Source organism: Gymnoscopelus microlampas (genome assembly GCF_963454915.1).
Source record: "Gymnoscopelus microlampas genome assembly, chromosome: 5".
NCBI classification, from domain to species: domain Eukaryota; kingdom Metazoa; phylum Chordata; class Actinopteri; order Myctophiformes; family Myctophidae; genus Gymnoscopelus; species Gymnoscopelus microlampas.
The window spans coordinates 34588298-34614659 of NC_139942.1; the positions used below are offsets into that span (position 1 = coordinate 34588298).

Genomic DNA, 26362 nt, shown 5'->3' on the forward strand with positions numbered 1-26362 from the left:
CAAGTCAATAATGTGTTATTTTCCCCTGCACACAAGTACTATGCAATAATTAAAAGGTCTTTTAACAGTACGCACAGACATCTTAATTTCCGGAAAGCTAGCCAGTCTTCTTCAAAACTGGCAGGTGGTCAGTGGTGTAATGAATTGAGTTTTTGTCCTTGAACTAGGGGAAGTTGTTTTCTCTTTTCTAAGGGAGCATTCTATAGGCGAACCCATCATTTACATTTCTGAGCTTCCGCAGGAATCCACAGATGAGGCTCGATGATGCTGGCACTGCCAATCTGCAAAAGCCATCAACAAACAAGACAATACAATAAAATATGCTTGGGATCAATCCTTTATTGTTTCAAAACTCTAATATCTTTTACAATACAGTCATTTATCATTACATGTGTGATTTGATGGGTAATGTACAATGTCTTCCAATAATGAAACACAGTCACAAAGTATTCCTTTCTACATATCAATATTCTATGATAGCGAGAAGTTTTGTGCTGTTGACTTTTGTTTTTTTACTTGATTTTTCCACAGCTCAATTACTTCCCTTTTCAAATCAACAAAAGCATCGTTTTTGAAAGTGCATTTCAAGGATTGCAATGACTGCTGTCAGTCAGCCATAATTTACATTTCAATATTAACAAGAGGGCCATACTGGTTTTTGAGTAACAAACAGCATTAACTAATCCTACTACAACATTTACCTGGATAAGTAAATCAAAGAAAATATATCAATATGCATGCCATGAACATTCCTCCATAAACATTTATAATAAATGTATATTTTCATTTGAATTATGTTGATATTGATACAGTATTTTCCACAGAAAGGACAAATGCTGATAATGAGAACTAATATTTAACATCCAAATACCTTTTGTTCAATTTACACACAGGTCAGATGGCTTTATGCCACAGTGTATAGGGCAATGCCCTAATAAGGTAATAGCATTTGGTCCACAATAATTAATTTGTGTTAAAAAAAGAAAAGAAACAAAGAGAGAGAACAAAAAAGAAAAAAAAATGTGGGAGTATGGATCTTCAACTGAAAACCATAGCATGACTACGACCTCCATTCTTTCAGTGTTCAAGTTCTTTCAAATTTCAAGTTATGAAATATGGTGTGAAGATTCTTTTTCAAAACCTCTAAGCAATATAAATATACATAGTAGCTCTTTACTTGGCTATTATACTTTCCTGTTCCACGGAACAGCTTTCACTCTGTAGAATTTAGTTCCCAGTGGAACTTTGAACCTGTTTTGAGCCTGGGAGAGAGAAAGAGAAACAGCATCTGTTCAGAGTGGTTTGTAAAGACATGAGACACCTTCATGGATTGAGTATTGTCCAAAAACTTAAAATAAATAATTTCAGTCCAGACTAGTTTCCAAATATCTGCACAGGTACTTATATTTAAAAGAAATCTATGTATATTAGTCATACCACTAATTATAAAATATGTTATGGTACACCGGTATATACTGGATATATGACATTTTGACAAATGGAATTTAGTGCTTAAATTCTGTAGAATACCTTTTTTGCCTGGCAATATTCCTTCTCCATCACCTTCCCAAGAACCCATGGCCGTCTTGTACTCCCTGATGCTAAACAAAGAACACAATTCATCAAACCAACCATCTTATGAACACTAAAATTTAAATGAAGTCACAGCCAACAAGAAAACAATGGAGCTACAGGACATAACACAGCATTTCTGAGATCCCCCAAGGGTCTGTACTTGGTCCCCTCCTTTTCCGAATCTCTTCACTGAAAATGTACAAGCTCTACACATCACAATCACAAACTTGCAGATCAACTAGTTTCACTGAATGTTCATCCATTTTAACATTTGAATCCATCTGAACAGAGAGCAATAAAAGTGTCTCAGTTGCAGTTCTTCAAACAAATGTGTTGTTTGGGGGTGAAACCAACCTGGTTTGAGGTCCAGTGCAGTGAGAGACTCCGAGTGGAGGAAGTAGAGGGTGGGTCCGACAGTGAACAGTACATAGTTGTCATGCCTTTCATCTAGGATGATCAGAACCAAATCGCCCACCTGGAAACTAAAACATGGACAACCACAATGCAAATGAATGAAATTAGGTTCCGTAAAAAAGAGATAATAAAATAACAGACAAACGTTTAAACAATTATAGTAACGCATGTACCGCATTTTAAAATGGTTAGAAATAGTGCTGGGTTAAAAAGGAAAAGAGGGACAGTATTTATTGACTTACTCTCTGATGGCAATTTTCTCAGAATGCCGTGATGACACCGAGGACATGCTTTGAGACATCTAAAAAAAATACACAGGTGTGGGAATGTTCAACATATGAAATCAACAGATGTTACAAATAGTGAATCAACTTACTTAAGACAGTCATCTTATTTCTCTTATATGAAATCTGCAAGCTATGTTTGTGTTTCTATATCTCCATTATTATTATGCTTACATCACTCTCGCTTTATTTCAAGGCAATTTAAAGACTTGTGAGACTTATGACACCTTTACAGGCAGTCATAACAACGTTCATAGTCATTTTCCATAACCAATATGAAGCACATGCTAGTTATTTGTGCACTTTGACTAAAACTCCATTCAGAGCACTCTAGTGGTGTTCTTCCCTATAATCCATTCATCTTTATTGAGTCATTTGGCCTACCCTCCTGGGTCAGGATTTTACACTTTGATGCTACTGCCACCTAGTGCAGCAGGGGACTCATTGAAATAAAAATGAATGCATAATACATATTAAAACATACCAGCCTTTGACTGAGGCGCTTATTTTCTTCTTCCTTCATATGTAAAGTCTGGAAAAATTGAAATTAAAATTATAAATATAAATACTAATACCAAAACAGGCAACATTAACATTATTTGACTCATGTAACTAGATGGATATTGTGAACTTGCCCTCTCTAGTAAGAGTATCCGCTGTTTCTCCTCTGACATCATCAAAATGTTATCACTGGAAAGAGAATGAAAAACAATTCAGATAATCAGGAACAGTAATTGAAATCAATAGTATGATTAATTATTAAGGTTTGCAGGATGTCTAATATATAAAGACAAATGTGATGAGGTATTGTTGCTTTTGTAATTTCATTTGACACCACACACCTTTTATACCTTCAAATTCTGTATGCTAATACCAGGGACTCTTCCCAGTTTATTTGTATCCGTTTTCAAAACAAAATCATTCACCCCTGAACCAGTCCTACGGTTCACATAGACACAAATGATACTGCAACTATCGATTCGTTTTTTGTAATAATAGAAACGTTTTTTTTTAAATATATACAACAAATTGACGTGATGTGACGCATTGAGCTTGTAGATCCAATTTTGGATTTTTTTAACTTTTTGAAATTTGAAATTTAAAAACTTCCCCCCAAATTGATTATTTTTGTTAAAATCTATATTTTTTTATAATCAATGAAATCAATTACTTTGATGAACTATTGCACCCCTAAAATGATGAGCAAGAAAACATTGAGGTCACAGGTTGTAATGTCCTCGACAAGGGCGCGGTGAAGCAGACTTAATCAACTTTGCAATTTATGTTATTGTGTAAAATAACTTAACATGTCCTAACTTGACCTTTAGGGTCAGGATTAGACATGTTCTCTCTCGATCCATGTTTCGAATTTGTAACCATGAGTAGTGTGAAATCTTTCTTCAACCACATAAATGCATTATTTCGCTATTTATTCGGAACTGACTTCAAATGATCTCAAGCTTTCTATTGCTACATTATATTGCACTGTTTAAATGATATGTCATTAATTAAGTTAAACATAGTTATAGCTATTCTTTTCTACATCTCAACCAACCAATGAGCAATTATGAACATGAACTCCAAAATTGAATGCCATACCATGGCCAGTTTGGAGCACCTCCTTCACAGAGAGTGTGTTTAATATTCCAACATAATTGCAGATACTCAGGTATTCTAGCCAAATATTATTGGGGATAATCGGGTCCCTTTTAAGAGCTGGCTCATGTTAATGCCACACCACAATATCCCACATAAGCTGGAAAATATGAATTCTCTGTATTAATAGTTTTCTGAACTTTTGCACTGAAATAGCCATCAGATTGTTTAATATTCTTAATTGGAAACATACCCATATGATATTATGCTGGATACAACCATGTTCTTACAACTCTTTCACATGCACTTGTACACCAGCGTGACTTCAAAGATCATTTTTTGTCTGACGTTAGGGGCCGCATTTAAAGTTACCAAATAATATCAGAGACAAAATTGCATTTTGTCTTATGTTTTCAGGCTTATCAGTTCTACCATATCTACTATAATCATCTCTGAGGTCAATTCCTGCAGTCATTGTTCATTGGACATTAATTTGTGCATTGGGTAGATGCTTACTGCACTGTCACTGCCTCCACTGCAGAGTCCACGTGTTCATCTTCTAGGATGGCTGCCACAGAGGCCAATCTGTCTGGGTCAGATGGGGCCTCCAAGGAACAGGCTCCAGCGACAGGCACAGCCCTGGCTGCTGCCCCGAAGCCACAAGCACCAGCATCTGTGGCCTCGTGGGCTGCGGGGTTAGGCATGAAGAAGGCAGAAGACACCAGGGCAGTACCACGAAGACGGTTCAGCTCCTCCTCAAGATGCTTCTTCTCCTGCATGACGCTGGCTCTGTCCTCCGAAAGAGTCTCTATCAGCGCTTAAATAGACAACAAATAAATTAATAACGATTAATAGCTATATTCAGGGGAAATACCATAAATAATTGATTGAATATTTTTTAGGCAAAAAATGTAAAACAGCACATTTAAAATACTTTGTCTAAAAGGTCTGTTCAAAAAGGTCCTTGCGGTCTTGGTATTCAATTCATAGTCATGAATATAGTGGCACCACAGTTCAAATATCAATACAAAACAGAAAAAGATAAAGATAACACTATGTACAAAATGCCTACTTTAACCTACTAACTACAATACCAATCTGAGCAGAAATTAGCAGAACCACTGATTGTGGCCATTTGTGATCTGCTGTAATGAAATCAGTTGGGTGTCACTGAAAACATACGTAGATCACAATGCTACATTTATAATTGATGTTAATAGAACTTGCTCTGTATCAACGAAACACCTCCATCCTACTCCTCCTGTTCATGTATACTCTCAAAATTGGCCAAAGACGAGGTTAGAATATTCCCTAAAAACACATATATATTATTTTTAATATATAAAATATTGTATGCAGACCGTTTTTACATCACTTTTTCGGTTGAGTCTGGTCGTTACCACTGCCATCATTGAAACAAAAGGAGCGCCCACTTTAGCTTGACCAATGTTCATCATTTTGAATCCATTAAAATGACTTGTGATTCAACGTTGCGTACATTCAGTACAGTACATTCAGCTTGTCTGCTGTGAGGAGTCTGTGGATGGCAAGGGATGGGCATACCTTGATGGCTCTGTGATCTGCAGTGTAAGGTTACAGGCTCCCAGAGCCTCACGAAGCGGTTTATTTTTTATTTGTATTGGAATCATAATTTTTACAGTCAAATATTTCTTTACGTTTAATATGGATAAGGAATGGATAAGGAATTCGTTAACAGTCCAAATTGACGGCCAAGACAATTGCGCTGCGGTGGAGTCAAACTCTGAAACTCCGCGGTGGTGGGCAGTTACTTTACCCCTGCGCCACCCGAGCACACAACACTTAATTTTTGACTAATATGTTAAACACAATTTAAGGTACCCACACATTTTCCATTACAAAACAGCCAGCATCAGATAACTTAAAATGTGCACAGGCAAGATGGTCTTCCTTTGGAGCAATATTTATCTTTCTTCCTTAATTTAGATTATATTTATTTTTGAGATTTGTATGCCTCTATTATTGATAGGACAACAGGAAATGGGGAGAGAGAGATGGGGATAGCACTCAGAACAGATAGCGCTGTCAGGCTACATTGTAGCCTGGGTGGCCGGACCGCTACGCCAGCGATCCGGGCCAGCAATATCTATCTTTATGAATACAGGCATATACATAGGCATTCAACTCTTCACTCAAAACGCTCAGTATATGTGTAAGATACCTTTGTCCTTCTCCTGTTGCTGGGTAACCTGCCGCAACTTATCTGTGAGCTCATTGATGATCTGCTCTTTCTTCAGCTTCTCGCGGGTTAACACAGTGTTGAAGTTAGTCTAGTGGGGGGAAAAACAACAACAACAAAAAACAAGGTATGAGAGACTTGATCACCGTCTAGCATAAATCGGATACAGGATAGCAAACAATATAACAATAAAAACAATATAAATGAATAAATTAGGTATTGATTTAACCCCAAATTTCAAATCAATATCAGTCAGTGAAGTAGTAAGTAGCCTTGGGAACCAAACACACATCGGTCAGTGAAATTAGAAGATAATTATGTAAAGTGAACCATTATTGCATTTAATTGGTCTTCCATCAATATTCCTCTCAACAAGATGTGAAAGGCACTGTAAAATCGAGGGGAACTAAAATTTCTCAATCTATGTGGTCATAAAGTATGATAAAGAATAACAGATTAGATTATTCATAAACCATTGCCACATTGTATTCTCAAGACTATTGTCACATGCCTCTGTGAAATATACTGTGTAAATATAGCTCCAGAAAATGAGCTTGTAGGGTAGTTGCTGCAGCCGTCAAGAGGCTAGAATGTGTTTGCGCTCATGGAAGGGCGGTATGTTTACCAACACTGGGTCTCCCTCAGGCAGTGTCACAGACTCTAGTGTCAAATTGCTGTTCTGAGTGCTCTCCTGTTTGTGCAAGGTCATCACAACATTCTGTGTACTATAATTATGGTGTGCACATGCAGGCTAAGCCACAGGCCTGCATTCTACAATGACTAGTGAGGTGCATCTGGTGCATGTAGTACAGTGAAGAACCGGTATGTTAAACAAAATAACAAAGTTTCAGGGCAGTGACACATTGGTTTCCGCCATTACCAGTGGCGGTATATTAAATTGAGGAAAACATCTGCTGAGTGTGAATTGTTTTCCAGGGAAAAGCAAATGGGACTGGATGCAAAATCATATCAACAGAAATTCAATATTTTTTATTAGAAGCATTACAAAAATACTTTTACGCAATCCACTGACGATAGTTTAATGTATGGTAATTTGCGTTTGTGGTGCTAGACCTAAACCAGCGAGTGCAATGGCCCGTCATTCAGGGTTTGTGCAATTCAAAAGTACTACCAGAAGTTCTAAACAACATATAGAGATTATTTTTATTGCAGCAACTAATATGCTCATTTATTTTAATTTGAAGTCGCTTGGGGGGGGGAAAAGAAGATAACACAAACCTGCTGCTCAGCGATGAGTGATGTCTTCAGGTTCTGCATCTCATCATTCTTCATCTTCTCCAGGAGTTCCATCTGGGACTGCAGGGAGGCCCTCTCCTGCTGCAGCTGCTCCTGAAGAGCTGAGTCCAGAGAGAGAGCAGCGCTGGCCTCTGCCCTGCCCTCAGTCTGTATCGACGAGCATTCCTCCCTGAAACATGTACAGTACAGTGAAATACAGTACAGTGAAATACGGATCAAGATCAATTTATCAGGGCACGAAGCAACAGAATTTACTTCTTTTTTTATTCTGTCTTTTCTACTTCAGCCTTGTCAGACTTCATGTCTGTCAAGAATATTAATTCCATGATTATGTGGGTTATAATTGAGGTATGCTTTCTAACGACTTCCGTGTGTATGTCATTGATAGGCAGGCTTCTGAACTGTCCAAAGCCCACCAATGAGACACAATGAGTTGACGAACATTGTGCCATTTTATAATGAGCATTATTGAGGACCAATTATAGGAAGTTAAGGTTGAAAATGGGTGAATGCTTCTTTCACTTAGACACCACTGTGGATGCTGCCAGCAGGCCAAACAAAAAACAGGAGGGTCCAAATGAACTCCAAATGTTTTGGTTTTTGGTACACAATTTGTATTAGAACACTAGAATGTGAAAATGTCTCACTGGACTCTGTGTGTATGCTTGTTTTCTGCAGAAACTTTGCATGTGATGTATTTCCGTATTACACTGGTGTGAAACAGCTTTTATTCTCAAGGTTTTCAGTCAGCTACCATTTTCCTATCGATAAGTTCATAAAATGTCTTTAGGCTTTGACAGTAAAGACAGAACAAAGGGGGTTGAACTTAAAATTCTTTGCAATGAAACAGCATGCCCAACTCTGCATGTGATGAGTTTACTCACCCCTTTGACGACTTTCTCTCATGAAGCTCATTTTCAAGTTGTTTAATTATGTCTAACAGTCTCTTCTCCATCTCCTCCTTTTGTTGCTCTAATTCTTTAAAGGCATCTGGTGACACAACCTCCAAGGCCTCTTCCTTCTCTAAACTTCTCTGGGCTGCTTGTCTCTCCTGCTCTAATCTTTCAGAAAGCAGGTCGTACTCTGCCTGCAGATTGCAGATAACAGTCCTCAAGTCTTGTTCCTGCTGCTGGAAACTCTTCAGCTGCTCTTCCTTTTCTCCGTGCAGAACAGCCACTTGCTGGTCCAGGTCTCGCTGGAGTTTCTGTTGCTGTTCAGCGTGTTCCTTCTCAGCATGGAGGGCTTGCTGCTGCAGGGAGGAGAGTTCACTGCGCAGCGAGATGCTCTCCTTCTCATGGCGGTCCACCAGCTCCGAGATGCAGTGGTCCTTCTCAAGCCGCATGAGAGTCCTCAGCTCCGCCAGGCCGCGTTCATACTCCTCGTTTTTAATCTGCAGCTGTCTGTTGAGGTGTTCCACCTCGTTGCTGAGGGCTTCAGTTTGAGCCTCCACCTGGGTTTGCACGGCCTCGGCCAGCTGCACTTTGGTGTCCTCAAATAGCACCCTCAACTCCTCAGTCTCTGACTCTTTGAGGGCCAGCTCCACCTCAAGTTTGCAGCGCAAGTCAGCCAGCTCAGAAGCACGAGCCTCCAAGTCCTTGATCTGACTCTCCTTCTCTCTTAGAGTGGCGATATGACAATGGTCCACCTCGTTTAACTTGCTCCTGCTCTCCACTGCAAGGTGTTCTAGGGCCTCCTGGTTCTCCCTGGAAAGGGCCTCCAGTTGGGCCTTGTGTTGCTGCGCCATTCTGTCCTCAGACTCCTTCAAGTGGGACTTCTCAACCCCCTCCATCTCCTGTCGGAGCCTCTGCTGGCCACGCTCAATCTCAAAGTGCATGTTCTCCAGCTGGCTGGTCAAAGAGTCTCTGGAGACAGTCAGAGTCTTGACCTCTTCCGCTTGCTCACTGATTCTCTGCTCCAGGTCTATACTTTTCTCTTTTTGGCTGCTCTCCACTTTCACCCAACGCTCCTTCTCGCTCTCCAGCTGAACGAGCTCCTTCTCCTTGCGCTCCAGGAGCCCCTCCAACTCCAGCATGGCCCGCTGGATATCTTTGACAATATTTTGGTTGACTTGGTTTTCCTCCGTCAGGTCCTGGACCTGCTTCTCAAGCTCTTGCCGGAGGGAGAGAAGCTCAGTTTCTTGCTGCTCTCTCATGTCCGATTCATGCATTTTACGGATGGTGTCCACAGCGTTGCGCACCTCTACGGTCATGTTCTTGAGGTTGAAACCAAAGTCCCGTTGTTCTTTTAGAACCAGACCTCGGAAGTGGCAGAGGTCGTCTTTGACGCTACTTAAGTTGGTCTGCGACTCCTCTGCAGCAAATCTGTATTTCTCAATGGTCAGCTTCAGGGACGCCATTTCAGAGTTCTGCCTCTCTAGTGTTGTGTTATCCTGGATACGCTTGTTGTCGATAGCATTGATGACTGAGGAGTACAGAGACTCCACCATCATTTCGGGGCTTGTGGGGTCACTGATGGGGTTGGGAGAGGTCAAGTGCTCTTCAATTACAAACTCATTAACAGCAGACATGAAGTCAGATTCGGGGCTCTCTGCCAGAGAGTCCAGATCAAGGGAGCCCTGCTGAAGGACCGGGTCCATGTTCGGGTGGCCAATAGTTTCGAAGTCAAAGGTTTGAGCATCAATGCTGTCAGGGGACAAGTCTTCCAATGTTGAAGGGACAGGAACCTGTAGGGGCTGACAGGTGAGCCCTGTGAGGCCCACCAGACTGAGCGAGGAGGGGGTTTTGGAGGAGGTAGGGGTGGTTGACCCAGCTGTGCTTTCGGATCGTGGTGTGGATCTCTGAGGACAGAAAGGAATGAGGAGAATATGTAAACAGAAAATGAATGACTTGGAATTTAAATAAATGCAAAATGTAAACATTTATATATGCCCTGTCTTGTTGTTAGCAACACAGCTAGCGATGCTAAGCAGCGTAGTATTATTTGCGGTCTGTGCTAAATCCTCCTCGACAGTATCATGTTCAGTTAATCCACGTTCAGCTATTCCACCTCTGTACTCTTTTTGGTTGAATCTGCCAACCACTCCTGGATATACAGTAGATCCTGAACATTAAACTTAAACTTGCGTGTCTTCCCACAGTACCTGTGGAAAGCCTACTTTCTATTTACTGCTCTGTGCTCAGATCCGGTCTAAAGCCCACCTACTGCAGCTGGTAATTGTAAACATGCATGCAGAGATTGCAGACAGACCGTTTCTGTATCTATCCTCTCTAAACCAGATGGATAGTAAAGTGCATACTGAGTGAGTCGCAAGCAAACAGTATAATAATATTAAATAAATAAGCGAACCCATTAATTGAGATTAGAACATCAATATAAGAAATGAACATTCAGACATTTGGGGCCAGCCCTAGTGTGTATTAATGCTAATTAAGAGATTGTTACCCTTTGTTCGCTTAGTAGATCGGTGATAGTTTGAGACATCTCATCCACACTCTGTGCAGCTTGGACCAGGTGGTGAAGCATCTCAACATGCTGATTTAAAGGCTCAAAGTCACACAATGTGGGAACCCTAGAGGGAAAATGTAATCCAGGCAATTTAATCCTGTGAAATACAATGTGTTAGAAAAATTCATCATGCACAATAAAAACTAATGAGAAATAATTTCAAGACGTTTATACATTGTCTGGTCATTTCACATTTCATAAAAATGCAGAAATGCGGTCTTTACATGTAGAGTGAAAGCAGAGCATAAAATATCCATTTGCTTACAACCACACTAAGATCACTTGATTTAGAAAAGTACCCTTATGTTATGACATGGTCATGTCTTAAACTAAGTCAATGATTTAAACAGCAACCGTGTTAATTTCGTCAACTATAACGAAAATTGTTAGTCTACAAAAAAGTTTCACTGACGAAAACTAAATAAAAACTAAGCTATGATGACAAAAACTGACTAAATGTATTGACAATTTCGTCAACAAAGAAAAACTAGATGAAAATGTTAGGGAGGGACTTGCACCAAGCGGAAGTGTTATGCCTGGTTGCATGCAAGTGTCGCGCTCCGAAAATAGCCGATCTACAAGCTCACAGCACGTCTGTGGCGCGTTGTGAGCTTGTAGATCAGCTATTTTCGGCTATGATCGTATAAATCAGGCATTACAACGTCATCACAGCCTGACAAAACACATTTTAGTCGACAAAATCAACTGTAGATTTTGGTGACTAAATATGACTAAAACTGGCATTTTATTCAAAAGGCTACGACTAAAACTAAATCAAAATGCTATCAACATGAACACTGCATCAACTTACATGAGGAAAGGCTGCACCTCTGTGGGACAACAAGACTTCAGGTACTGCAAGTCATCAATCGAAATGTCTGGAAGCTCATAGTCAAATCTTCTGGGCTTTCGAGTCTATAAACAGTGGGAAAGACAGTGAAAAGTGGAGAAAACAGGACACATTAAAATGTAATAAAAACATATTTGAAATTCATAGTTGTTCAAAGAGCATGGATCCATTAGTTCTTACGCAAAATGACGTGGGTGGCCATGAATCAAGTCCTCTAAACAGGCGATTTCTGAGGAAAGATTTCCCTGAAAGAAAAGAAGCAAGGGAATGAATAAATATGTTGTGAGACCTCAGGTCCAGGTTGGAATCACACTGTGTAGTGTTTTCAAAGACGTGCTGGGCTCTACATGCCAAATAACATCTAAGAGCGATCCAAATAGACTTACTGAAGAGCCTCCCAAATGTTTCCCTTTTGTACTTCTCAGCCTCATAGAGTTTTTTCCCGTCCTTCACAAGAGCACAGGCCCACTGAAAAACAGTAAAAAATAAAAAGTTACATTTCACAGAAAATTATCTTTTACGGTTTGCTAGAAATACTGAAAAAACTGAACAAAAAACTGCAGCACTTTTGACTGTTGTTGAGTACTACAAGAGGTTTATCGACCATTTAGTTTAATCTATTTGAAAAGTAATAACGAACCCAATGAACTCCAGGACTGATTTCCATTGTGGTCCTCTTACACGTATCAAATACATGTCAGAACACACGAGTAAAAAAAAATGTCAAGATGTGAAATATTACATAAAAAATGTTTTTATATGGACTGGCATAGAACAACTTGATTTTGATCACTGCCTTCACCAACTCTCTTCATACATCACTATCAATGTAGCCTACTCACCTATCTTAACAAGTTGCAGCATTGGCCTAAATACAAAGACTACCCTGATTATAAGATGACCTCCCATCATTTGTTGTTAATAGTTTTTGAACACAAAATCTATTTAAAAAATAGTAAATAGTAAAAATTACTATTTCCGTTATTACCACAGTATTTGGGCCAATATGGCAAATACATAACACTCATTTTCAGGGTCAGGAGGGCACAACATAGCAAGTATTGGGGAAGAACAGCTTTTTGCACTGTCTCTTATGAAAGAAATACGAAGTTATGTTCATGCGTTTAAAACGTCCTATTTGGGTTTGCTGTGGCAGGGGTGTGGTGCTGTATAGCGGATTTTAAACGTGACATAGATATGTATTGCTTGACTGGTGTTTTTGTTCTGGTTTTGTTTGTCTTGTTTGGTCTGTTTATATATATATATATATTTTTATATGGATATATATTTTGTTTTTAATTTATGTCTTCATGTTTGGGGTGATAATTGAATGTGTCTATTGAAATGTTGTATTTTATTGGTTTGCTTTAAAAAGCTTTTCTGTACCTTATGTTTTTTAATGCTGAATACTGCTGCAGAAAAATCCAATAAACAAAGTTTTAAAAAAAATAAAAAAAACGTCCTATTTAACTTGAGACTGTTATGCAAACTCCGTTTCTGTCACCAGTAACAGAATTTGCAAGTTGCAACTGACCTCTCTATAGTGGCGTATGAACATTTTCCTCCTGACGACTTCCACCACTGCCAGACAGTACATCTGGGGTACAGTGCTGAGGGCCTCCACCACCCTCACTCTCTCCATTAGCTCTGTTAGCAGCCTGAGCAGTGCCTGAAGTTTCTCCCCATCCTGGTCTGCGTGGAGCATTACATAGCAGCACCATCTAAAGCAATCAATCAATATATTAATCAGTAAATCAATCAATAAACAAATAAACTTACTTAAGTTAAGTTTGCAAACATGCTTCTTCAAGCTTGTTTGCATGGCCTGCATTTTGTCATCTAGGTCCGATTCATTTGCATGAGTATGGTTGTAAAGTGATCACTGGCGGTATAAAGGTAGATTTTTGCAATGCAAAGAAGAGGGAATAGATGAGGGGAAATAAAATGGTAGAAGCTTTACTTGAGACGGACTTGAAGGTTGTTTGCAAGTTCTTGTTTGGCAGTGGTGCACTTCTGTTTAATGTCCAGCAGCTTCCTGTGGTTGGTCAGCATGATCATAAGCTGGTTGGCGTGACTCAGACACAAGTCAGGCAGAACAGATGTATCCTTCAGGTTCTCAGCACGCTTCTGATTGGCCAAAAATCCCTAATAAAGAGAGAGACACACAATATTGTTAAAATACAATAAAATAGACACTTTTAATTATAAGCCGAAAGCTGTTTAAAGCTAGTTAAACTTTGGTAGAATATTGTTTTATCATCGTTGCTTCTGTGCTCCGTGAGTAAGAAACAGATTCCACACACTTTCTTGTGTGCAAGTGGACATTTTCACCTAAGGGTGGTACAAGAGGAAAGGCCATGGTGTCACCAAAATCATCATACTTGAGGGAGCAAGAAGGTACACAGCAAATTCAACGTCAATCCAGCCAGCAGTTTGAGAGATACCTTTTGGGTACTTAACTGTTGGATGGATGGACCGATCAACAAAAATTACCTTGTTAAGAAACCTGCTGCTAGTGGGGCTAAACAAACATGTACCAGGGCAAAATGTTCCATATATTGGCAGAATCTGTGTTTTTGCAATGGTGCAAACTTTGAGACCTGTCTAACCACACAATACGAGTAAATGGAATCACAACTTCCAGTTCATCACTCAAAGATAACAGTAGCAACAGATAAAGATGACGAACAATATTTAGACTTATATAACAGCACACACTGTTGCCCAGGTAGCTATTCAACCCAAGGTTCTACCAAAATTCAACAATGCTTGACCAAATGTACTTATGTGACTAGGCTTACCTGAGCAAGTTCTTTCTGTTCATTGACCAACTTCTTACAGCTTGCAATCATTTGGTCTAGAGCGTACAACCTGTCCTCAAGCCCCTTGATGGCTTTCATGTTTTGATTATCTAGTTTGGCAATCGTGTCTCGACAGTCTGCCAGGAACGGCTGAATGATCCGTGGGTCAAGCTGAAAGAAAGGGCAGGTCAATGATGACTCTCTAATGACGTTTCCTTACAACTTTGAATTAAGGCACTGATGACTCTCTAATGACGTTTCCTTACAACTTTGAATTAAGGCACAATGACAAATAATAATGAATACGCATATTGTAAATCTAGTTCTATGAGGACAGGCAGAGTGCTCTAATGGCGCTCTATGCGTTCTTGCCTGTGTGACATATAATAGAACCAACTCACCCTGTTGATGGAGTCAAAGCACTTCCTCACGACTGATTCCACGTCATTGGGCCTGTCTTGAACGTTGATCCAATCTAGTAGTGTGACGTTGAAGGAGGGTGGGTTGGCCGACTCGGGAGTGTCATCCTCCTGTAGAGCAGCCCTCAGCCCACCACTGTCGGTCATCTCATTTGTTTCCTGGTCTTCGGTTGGTAGGGATGCAGTTGCTCCCGGTGCAGAAAAAGATGCAGGTAACTTGGTGGTCTTCTGTGCATCGGTGGCGCAGAGCACAGAGTCGGTAGATTTCTGATCCTCTGCCTCAGAGTCCTTGTCTGGGGTCGAGCCGGATTTTTCAACGCTCTCTTTGTAACTGTGTCGTGTCAAACATTCTAGCAGAGGTATCTTGGCCATGACAGAGACTGCTGTCCCTAGCCTGCAACCACAGAACAAAATACATCAGTGGAAACCTCACAGCCAACACAGTGGTGTAAAACTGGTGGCCACAGACCACATCAGGCCTGCGAAGGTGCCCAATCCAGCCTGCGGGATGATTTTGGGAAGAAGAAAAAAATATTCCCAACCATTTATTACATTATCTGTATAGCAGTCGCTCTGACGCTGCTACCCATGTCTGTTGCCTGCTTGTGCTAGTGTTTTATCCAGCAGCTTGTGTGTACTTGTGTGTGTACACAATAGATGGTGAATGGTGATTGACGGCAGTTAACCACCCTACTGTGCCTACTGTGCACAACTCCAGTCTATCAGTCTGTCCAACTATCCAAGAACGACCCAGTTAATTCCCCCTCTTTGCAGTCTGTGCGTATAACTCATGGAATAATTATAACATGCCATGGACAGGTACAGTGACAAAATGTCAGGACTGAAAGGTGAGTTACAAAATAGTCTTCATGCTGGAAAGAAAATAAGCTTTTCAGCTATGATCAGTGTCCGTGATTGCTGGTGTTCGGTTTGTTATTTTACTTGTCAACCATGCACTAGATGAGAACAGTACTGAGAAATACAGGCACTTCTACTATGTATCTTCATAAGATTAGGTGCAATTGTGTAGTCTGCATTTACAATTTGTTTAATTGGTTCTAAATTTGTGTCTGCTAATGTTCCATTTCAAATGGTTTATAAATGGAAATGGTGAGGCTACAAAAATAATGTTTTTCTTCTTCACAAATTTCATGTAGCCTCACTAGCCTGTGACTGTAAGTTAAAGGAACCTTTCACCCATTTTCAACATATACCTGTAATTGGTCCTCACTAATAATAATAATTTAGATCTATTTGATCCAGCAGGGAAAATTCAGTTTTCAGCTTCACCCAGTTGGGCGTCAAGTGTCTTGCTCAGGGACACCTCGACACCTTGCCGGGGCTCAAACCTGGGAGCTTCTGTTTCCCAGGCGGCCTCTCTACCCATTCAGCTATAGTGGCTCCACAATAATTCTCATTATAAGATGCCACCATTCCTGTCTCCATGCTGTGTCTGAGAGGTGGACTGTGGACAGTTCAGAAACCTGCCAACCAGTGGTATCATCAGTGTGGATTCCTAATTAACAGTAACTAAAGCTTTTCTCTTCCTGTTAAGTTAACATGCTGAAATAGAAGTCAGTATTCTTGCAAATGAAAAATGACAAATAAAAAGTTTGAAATCTTGAATGACCAAACCTGCCTACAAATAATGTCATTGGTAGGCAGGTTTCTGAACTGTCCACAGCCCACCTCTGAGACGATGAGCGAGTAGAGAGAAATGGTACCATCTTATAAAGAGCATTAGTGAGAACCAATTATATGAAGATACAGTTGAAAATGGGTGAAGTTTGATATTGCACCGTACTATTTAAAAGAAAACATTAAGCTTCTAAGTGATGAAACATTTCAGGGAGTAATGTTAGCAACGGTACATATGCAGCAATTAACCACCATCTAGTGTAGTAGTGCTTGACATTCGGAATAGAGTTATAAATGTATAAATGTCCACAGCGCAATATATTGTATTCTGAAGACACCACTTACTTTGTGAGTTTGAATTTAATTTCTTCAAAGTCCTGCTGATAGTGTGTGTATTTGGTGTCAAATTTCCAGAGCAGCTTCTGATAAGACAGGGTGCAGTCATCCAGGTTTGCCATAATAGCAGCCCAGCCTTGGTGTTGGAGGTGTTCATCATGAACCAAACGTTCACAGAAAGAACAAAGTTTCTTGGCAACTTCAAACATTTCCTGGAGAGACAAAACAATATGAAAACAAGCTAAACAACCACCTTTTATTTTTTATAGGAAATAAATTACTAATTTTAAGAAGGCATCCAGCTCTCTGACTAGCCATATTGATCAGAAATAATGAATAGCATTGATTTTGTCTCAAAAGAAGTACCACACTGCTGTCAATATATAGAGATGGATATATACAACTGCCCACAAAAAGTTCGGAAACTCAACTTCGTAGATAATTTCTTCCCTTTAATATAATGTGTTTTATATCATTTTTATTGTTGATTGGTCACCTTTACAACGAGGTACAGCTTGTAAGGATCGAGCATTCGTGGAATGAGCCACACAGCTAAACGTGTGGGTAGTGCCCCCAAGAGATTTGCCAAAATCCCCGAAATGCTTCTGTTGGTAATCGCTCTCGTTTTGAGTGACCTGCCAGCACACACCTGCTGAGAGGTGTGTGCATGAGCATGGGTTCTGCAACCGGTTCCTCACCTGCTTCACGGAGGAACCATAGGTTTTCTTCCATAGATTTACAGGCAAGATTTGCACAACCATACCAAAGACAGAGGTCAAAGTTGCAGGACCCATGCTCAGGTGCCAGTCACACACCTGTGACTGGCACACACCTGCAAATGGTACAAGGGCTGACACCAAATAATGCGTAATCTGCGTAACGGAACACCAACTTCACTTGCCCTATTGCACGGGCCTTATCCTGAAGGGACAAACGTGGCATCTTTCCATGGGGGCAGTGTTGCTGCTTGGAGCATACACAAACTGAACAAAGTTGCAAGACCCATGCTCAGGTGCCACCTCTTAGTAAGTGTGTGCTGGCAGCTCGCTCAAAACAAGAGCTATTACCAACAGAAGCATATTGGAGGATTTGCACGATCTTTAGAAGTTATACCTTGTTGTAAAGGTGACTAATGAACGATAAAAATGATATAAAAGACAATACCAAATCAATTACCAAATCAATTGGTATTATTCAAGGGGAGAAATAATCAATCTACATTAAGTTTCCCAACTTTATGTGGGCAGTTTAGATGCATAACGTATTGATCCCAAACTAAATGACATGTCATTGCCTGTTCAGTTTAGCTATATATATATACGGTATATCTTTTTCCTGCTAATGGTTTATTTTGAATTTGTTTAAATTTCCTCCAGTCATTAAAACATTACAGATCCTCCCTAAAAACATAACAGACCATTTACCTGCTAATGACTTTATTTTTGAGTTTTCTTAAATTTTCTCAATAGTAATTAAATTATTACAGATATTACCTGAACAACTCTGTCAATGTTGGCTAAACCTCATTGTCATGATTATTTTTCTCATTAGCAATTGCATCTTTTCTCAGACTTTAAAATCGATTCACTTCAAAATGCATTCAAATGCAATGATAACATAACTGGCAAAAAAAGTGTCACAAAGTTCACCGTGCTGTATTACCTATCTCAGGAAAATGTCATGTTTCTGCAATTGATTTTTGTACTGTACCGATTACTGAAATTAATGGAATCCAACCATGTTATGCTTCGAAAAATAGTCGGCAGTCAATGGGCTAAACGGTCTCGTCCTTTGCTCCTTTAAGCCTCCAGTATGTCTCAAATGTGGGAAAGACAGCTATAGCAAAGTGTATGTAATTACCACAGCAAGTTGTGTTCGTGAGGCAACTGTGTGAAAGACAGCTGGCATCATTAGAGACTCTTCCACTTTAAGCTCCATCTCGTTCTCAATGGAGAAGGTGGTTTTAGGGATCGTTGGAGCTCGATCAGACAAGATCATCTCTTTGTTAAATAGGAATATGGGGTTTGTGTCCTAGAAATCAAACAAGCAAAGACCTTTGAATATAACATAACGTATGCTTCTTCTAGCACACAATACAATATCCTTACTTAGCATGCAAGTGCTTCAACCTATTTCTTTGGATGAAAAGTCACACACACTTCTAGGAATAGGACTACAATGAAACAGTTGAAAAAACAAAATCCTAGATCACTCGGATCATCTTAAACTAAGGGCGTCACGATACTCGATACGTACCAAAATGTACCGAAATTGACGTTCAATACAGTGTACCGAAATCGTATCGGGATTCTCACGCTATTTCATTATGTCTCTACCGCGTGGCGTCCAAGGGAAGCCACGTGCTGTTGTTGTTTTTCTGCACATTCCGTGCATTCCTGTTTCCGATGGGGAGAAAGGAATGCGCTCTAGTGTTGCATTGTAGAATGCAGTATGCATTACCTGTCATTTACCCATCTGTCAGGTAAAAAAAGATGACAGCCAACAAGGGCTAGGCCATGTATAATTCATTGCCTGCCGTAACTAGAAGAACGGTGTGCTCTTCGTCAGAGCGCAGATTACCGTCAATCTCCGCTAGGCCGGGTTGTCTACCCAGGGCAAGCAAACTTTGGAAGTCAGTCATAGCCACTTGGAACGGGAAAAAATCATAACTTTTCAAAGAATGTTAACTAATCTTCTTAAAGAAGAATCTAAAAATGTCAATGACAGTTGATAAAACACAAAGTTTATATTATTAATATGTTGAACATTTTATTATTCTAGATTCTCATTTTTTATTTAAATATTGAGAGTTATTTATTGAGAAAAGTGTTTCTTTACAAATCCAGAGAGACTAATAATTACAATAAATTTAAAAAATCAATATCGAATCGTGAGCTTAAAGTCGAATCGTGGATTAGGCGTATCGTGACACCTCTATCTTAAACTGATGTTTATACTCTGAGCCCCACTGTTGCATTGAAATATTTGTTTTGGTACCTTGCCTAAAAACAATATTAAGATATCTGTGTGCTCCAGAATCTTCTTTTTCCAACAAATTATCCTAACCTACAGTGGTGTGGTGCAACAGAGGAACAATCATATTGCAAAACTTACAGTGCCAGCACTGTAGCTGCAGACGCGCCTCTCTGCAGCCATGCACTCCCCTCCATTGACAACAAGGACTTGATGTTGGGTTGCAATCTTATATTTGACCTGGATGGCATGTTTAAGGTCCAGCACACTAAAAAGGAATAAGAGTTAAACATTTTCAGATAAATCAATTCATCATTCAAGCTTGGACAAATCAAATAGATTGTTATGCAGCATGCAGAGTATTTGTTAAAACAAAAATACAAATATAATTTGACTGCCTTACGTTTGCACAGCAAGTTCTGTGTCAAATGTTAGCGTGATGCCATTGTTGACCTGGAACACATACAACTTCATGTTGAATCTTCCAGAGATCTTCACTCTTCCTTAACGTGATCATTTAGTCATTCAAAGCCACCCTGCAACAATATATGCACAAAGAGACAGTGGACAAATGGTAATTACAGTTTTTCTATTTTGCTTAGGATTGCCATCATTATGGTTGTTGAGTTATTAAAGGTCTTTACACACCGAGGGCATGATGAATAAGCAATATGAAAATGCTAAATACTCGCCAGCGAATATTACACATCAAAATCAAAAAATTATGTTGCTTTATTGCTGTCTATTATTCACATTCTGTGTGAATGTAGTAGTCATGACACGAACAGTTAGAAAAAATATATAATAAGGCCAATTTAATCGCACATGACACATTAAGGGTAGGTCGGCTTTCCTTGGCTTTGTGTCGAAGTGTCGTTGAGCAAGACAGGGGTGTGTGTGTGTGTGTGTGTGTGTATGTGTGTGCGCGTGTGAAAAAGGTGGATGTAACTAACTTTACAAAGCACTTTGGATAAAGGTGCTAAAGAAATGCAGAACATTTACAGACAACAATTAAAAGAGTAATGATCGCTCCTGTTCTGTTCCTGGTTGTCATGGACACACTCATGCTATTTGGGCTATTATATTACTGAATGGCAGCTTTCAGTAAGTTGTTCATGAAATAATGAACATGGGTGATATTAAGCATCTAGTATCTGAAGCCTGCTATTGCCACATTTTGCACATAAACCTGGCACACAGGTGGAAGGATACATCTAAGCAAGTCTACGTTATTGTAAAATGAGTCGTGGTGTTAAACAGTATACTGGTTACATGGCTGATGAGCTGAGTCACCATGTGCTTGGTTAGGTTACTGGGCTGGCTACTATGAAGTGTTCACCATAATTAACGTTAGTTAGTAGTGACAGAATATTTGGAAAGAAAAATAATAATAATTACTTGAATTACACATGTCAGCCAATTTAGCAGCATTAAAAAAAAACAGTTTTCACCACGACCCCATAAGAGTGTGATGATAATTTACCCGAGATGTCTTTCTCACGAGGCCTAGTAAAACATTTAACACTGGCTAGCGTGGTGACGGTAGGCATCTAGCCACCTAACTGTGTGGTTAAAACCACTAAATAAACTAACTTAACAGCTGCCACTTATATAGTAAGGAAACACAAAGGCGCAAGCCTGCTACGTTATAACATAATATTACCTACGTATTACTTCAGCTATCCGATCCACAAGCTCATAGATGCGACGTATGCTTGTAGATCGGCTCTTCAGTACATTTAGAAAAACGGTGTAACATTTTGAACATGATAGCAAATGTTTGGGACGCCAGGTTTCAGTGTTTACCACAAAACGGCCTCAATAATCATAACAGCGCTAGCGCCCGGGTTTGGGTTAGACAGATAAACACTTTACAACATAATAAAAACGACACATTCTCAGCTGGGGAAAATGACTCATTGTTGTCGGGCGACAACAAGATCAAACTGAGGGTTGACTGGGGGCGAAGCAAAGGCCAGCAGCAGCTGTTGGCATCAAGCTGGTCAATGACACCCACTAAACTGCTGCTGCCCAGCTAATATTAGCTACCAGGCTAGCGTTATGTATCAGAACAACGTCGACAATTTTGGCAGATAAAACATGACCAGCAGAATGACCCAATGAGACATACTGCTGTTCACGTGCCGACGTGCTTTCGCCGTTGATGTCTAAAACGAACGGTTCCGTCTGTCTTACCTTTCTTTGTTTACTCGCATCTCCCCCTGTAGTCGGGCTCCACCTTTGACTCGCCGAGCTAGCGAGCTTGCCAGAAAGCAGCTAGCTAGCTACACTGCTGGTGTAGCTTGGCATACATAGAGCAGGCGAGCTAGCCTAATGTTAGCTAGATTAGACGAGCCTGAAATATAGCTAGCAACCGTGGCCAGCTCTTTATTTTATTTTTGAAACTTATCTTTTAAAAAAATCTCACAATCGCACCACACTGCTACCAACTAAGTACCTATTACGACATGGCATCAAGGCTGAGGATTTTCCTCCCGATGTTGTTGCACACACGAGCTACAACAGCTGATGTTTATTTCAAGTAGCAAGCTAACGAAGCTAACTGTCTCACAGGTAGCCAGTCTGTTTTGTTGTTGTCGTCTGGTGATGTGCGACCCACAAACGATTGGTTCACTGCTATTGCTGTTCACTGAAATGGTTGCAACACTGCAACTAAACCCAAACTCCCTAACACATCATTGAACTGGGCTTATCATTTAGCTACGTTTGCTGTACTTAATTATCACTACAATCAGTTCCTTATCCGACTACATAAATTACATTCCCGAATCCCCCCTGTTCTTTGGGAAAAATGTGATTACTTTTGCCTACTTCCACACCATACCCATTTATGACACTGCTTTACATGTGGAAACAATTATTGCCGTTTCGGTCAAAACATAGGTTGTAAAATTATCCAGGTTAATCCACTTGAAATGTATTTTTTCTATTAAAAAAATCCACCAAGGATCTCAAAAAGCACGTCTTGTTCACCTGTATCAGCTCCAGCTCCAGCTAGTCTGCATAATCGATTCACATCGGTCCTCCACAGTTGGTTCACTGGCTCCCGACAGGCCAAGAATCGCTCACCACGAGTATCCGCAAAGCCGTCTCGTAGTCGTCTACATGCAACCTTGCTGAGGAAGCTGGCCCCTCTCTACCTCTCCGACTCTATGCACCCTCCAGACCTCCACCCTCCCACTGCCTCAGGTCTGTGAGGTGAGGAGGTTGGCACCTCCTGGAAGCCGAAACCCTGAGGTGTTACCAGGGCATTTCCATGTGCTGCCTGTGGAACGCACTACCTAATATCAAAGAGCCTCTCATCCTTCAAAACAACCCTCAACAAACACCCATCTCTCAGCCTTACACCCCCCCCCCCTTTAGTTACTTTTAGACACATTTTTTATATTTTTGTTTTAATCTTCTACCTAATACATGAGTGGTTTCAAAGGGCACACATCCCCCAAAAGAGTCAAAATTTCCATCACAACATACTGTCGTCACTGTACATTTTGCTCAATGTATTCTGGGAAAATGAAAAAAACTAAAAAGCCTGTTGTGTTTTGCTGCAACATGAGGAGGGGTGTGGTTAATGTAGGCTGCAGTGTGTAGTAGGATCTACAAGATTATTGCTGATTTGCTGCAAGCAGGTTCTTCTCCTCAAGATGTGTATTAAAGATGTGTATTTGCATCATTATATTTATCATGCTTTTTTTTATTTATCAAGGCATTTGCTGTGCCGAAACAGCTGTTTGGCTAACAATAGGCTAGTTCACATAATGGGGTCATTTCAGTGAGCCAAGAATAATGCATCCTGTTCTTTTGAGATCAATCTGCAGAATATTCAGAAACTCCAAATTGTGTGCCTACAATAAAGAAAAAAATAATCCTTGCAAAAGTTCTAATAATGGGTAGATCAGTGGTTTTCAAAAATGTTCAGGCCAAGGACCCTGCTGAGACAGAGACGAAGCAGACAGGGACCCTAACAGATATATTGTATAAACGTATGTTGTTTTTTAAAATTTTGTTTTTGTTTTTTAGAAAGCATTCCATTCCCAAAAAAATGGGCAGCCCCCTGTAGTATGGTAACTCCAAGGACGCCCTTCGGGTCCCAGACCCCCTGTTGTTGACCCATGGGGTAGACTAGAGTGATGATGCCATGGAACCTGTGATACGGCGAGATCTGATTCTGAAGTGGCAAGTGATATCATCAGAGGGGCAGGGAAAAAACTAGCAAGCTGAATGTTCTGGTCATATACTGTATATATCCTACTATCCTATCCTACTATAATTCTAGTAACCTCTGTCCGTTTGTAGTGGTGGTGGTGGTGAAGCTACCCGGTTCTCCCCACTGGCTGGACCAATTGCTCTGATTTTGCACACAGCCATTGACCATTACCATCTGAACTTAACTGTGAAGCCCGTTTTTCAATTTCATCAAATCTCAGCTTCTTATTAGCGTTTTTGTGTCAAAGAATGTCGTCCCATAGCTGCGGCTGCCCAGCTATGGGACAAACTGCCTCCCGGGTTGCCAGATCATGTGCGCATATCCCCCCACGGATGCGCTGCGCCGACCGGGTATGGTCTAGTACTAATAATTAAGGTTGTGTTCAATTCAGGTAAAACAGTCAGGATGCTGCTATTGTGCACTTTGGCTCACTGGAAAGGCTCTGTTACACTAAATGCAATGGAGCCTTAATTCGTTTCACCTATGTTTATCCTACTATTTCATGGCAGTATGGCAGCTGTGAAAAAGTATTTTGGCCCAGATCCCTTACATTCTCTCATTCAGTCATCACTTGGTCATTTATCAATCAATGTCCAGTCCATTAGGAAAAACCTAGGTGTCTTATTTGATCCCAACCTACAATTTGGGAGCCACATTAACACACTTGTTCAGATTTGTTTTTATCATATCAGGAATATTTCCAGGATCAGATACATTTTGACACCAAACACCAAAATCATGCTTTTTGTTTATTTGGACCTTGAATATTGCAATGGTGTTTTAACATGTTCAAGTAAAAAAGAAACACTCAATAGTCTCCAAATTGTATGGAACATTACTCCTACTTTAACTTCCCTACACTCTGTTTTGGGATTGATTTTAAGATTGTCCTGATTACTCTTAAGCACTTCTGTATCGTAATTACATTTAAGTCTTATTTGTTTCTCAAATCTGATCTTGGACTGACTGTCCACACTGTAGCAATACGTGATCAAAACGGATTGTGTATTCAGACATTGTCGACCTGCATTGGTTGGTGTGAACAATGCTTAACTTACGGCCTCAATACGTAGCATTGCGACGCATTGTGAGCTTGTAGATCAGCTATTTTTGGCGAGCGACACCACCATATGATGATGTATGAATCAGGCTTCAGTTTCTAAGACCATCTTTAAAACATTTGAATTGCATTTCGAACCACCCAGTAATAGTAAAACTCAATTTCCATGTAGTTCTTTTTTTTAATGTTCAGACTTAATGAAAACAATCTGATTCCAATCTGGATAGGCCAAAAATCGGCTGCCAATGTGAGCATATCCTTAGAGAGCACATGGACTGGGAGATGTTCCTGCTCGTCTCGGATGATAACATCAGTGAGTACATGGACACAGTCACTTGATTTAGTAGAAACTGCTGGATGACATTGTTCCTATATACAAAGATAATTTTGGATATATCCTAACCAGAGTGTACAGTTATTCACTATTTTTCCACAACTGTGGGATAATAGTGACATTTGCACTGCACTTCATGTGTGCGATGCTGCCTACAAGCTCAGGGACTATGGTGGATTATTAAAAATCCCACTCTGACCTCTAAAGAACCATCAAAAGGGCCAAGCGGGAGGACAAGAATAGAGTGGAAGATCAGATCAACAGTGATGATGTGAGGAATGTGTGGCAGGGATTACATACAATAACAGACTTCAGAGGGAGATTCATGAGCTGCATAGAGAGCCCCTCTACTCCCCCCCTCCCTGGTGAGCTGAATAAGGTAAACAGCCCCATAATGACCGGAGAGAGCCCTAGTACCTGTGGTGGCCATTGGCCAACCCACTAAACTTCTCAGAGGCTGACGTGTGCAGAGCCTTTGTGGGTGAACAGCTGTAAGGCTGCAGCACCTGAAGGCATAGGCCACATCCTCGGAGCACATACTGACCAGCTGGCTTAACCTCTTCCAAGCTGTTGTCGCGCTCAATACAAGGGCCGCTCAGGGCTGCATGCTGAGCCCTCTCCCCGAAAACTCTGTACACTCAGTGGTGTAAAGTAACTAAGTATGTGTACTCAAGTACTGTACTTAAGTACAATTTTGAGGTATTTGTACTTTACTTTAGCATTTCCAATTTCCAATACTTTTACTTCTACTCCATTACATCTCAGGGGCAAAAATTATACTTTTACTCAACTACAATTATTTGAAAACTTTAGTTACTAGTTACTTTGTAAATTTTGATTATTATTACAAAAGATACATTAACCACTTCAGCCCTATACATTTTCGGCCATTTGAAAATAGCCCAAAGCTCACG

General features: G+C 40.3%; 1 protein-coding gene across 3 annotated transcripts; it reads right to left on the minus strand.

The window, feature by feature from the left end:
- Positions 1–319: 319 nt before the first annotated feature.
- Positions 320–22975, minus strand: rb1cc1 (RB1-inducible coiled-coil 1). 3 transcript variants are annotated; one of them, XM_084058579.1, is made up of 23 exons: positions 22821–22975; positions 20230–20362; positions 19968–20094; positions 18714–18884; positions 16863–17065; positions 14862–15273; positions 14461–14631; positions 13620–13804; positions 13194–13380; positions 12046–12127; positions 11840–11904; positions 11621–11724; positions 10747–10906; positions 8229–10141; positions 7327–7513; positions 6070–6178; positions 4386–4686; positions 2909–2963; positions 2758–2805; positions 2232–2290; positions 1930–2057; positions 1531–1601; positions 320–1262 (listed from the first exon to the last, which is right to left on the minus strand). In XM_084058579.1, exons 2-23 carry the CDS (start codon positions 20298–20300, stop codon positions 1185–1187), a joined length of 4887 nt encoding a protein of 1628 aa, XP_083914705.1. In that variant the 5' UTR covers positions 20301–20362; positions 22821–22975; the 3' UTR covers positions 320–1184. The 3 variants fall into 3 exon arrangements, with proteins under 3 accessions (XP_083914705.1, XP_083914706.1, XP_083914704.1); XM_084058580.1 differs by lacking the exon at positions 22821–22975 and adding an exon at positions 22023–22413 and having other exon boundaries at positions 10747–10873; XM_084058578.1 differs by lacking the exon at positions 22821–22975 and adding an exon at positions 22023–22413.
- Positions 22976–26362: the final 3387 nt, after the last annotated feature.

Coding starts and splice junctions, on each gene's coding strand:
- rb1cc1 (XM_084058579.1), bottom strand. CDS start 20,300: ATGAAGTTGTATGTGTTCCAGGTCAACAATGGCATCACGCTAACATTT. Junction 15,274..16,862: donor ATTAAATTCAAACTCACAAA/GTAAGTGGTGTC, acceptor CTGTGGTTGCAG/GCTAGGGACAGCAGTCTCTG. Junction 1,263..1,530: donor AATATTGCCAGGCAAAAAAG/GTATTCTACAGA, acceptor TCTCTCTCCCAG/GCTCAAAACAGGTTCAAAGT.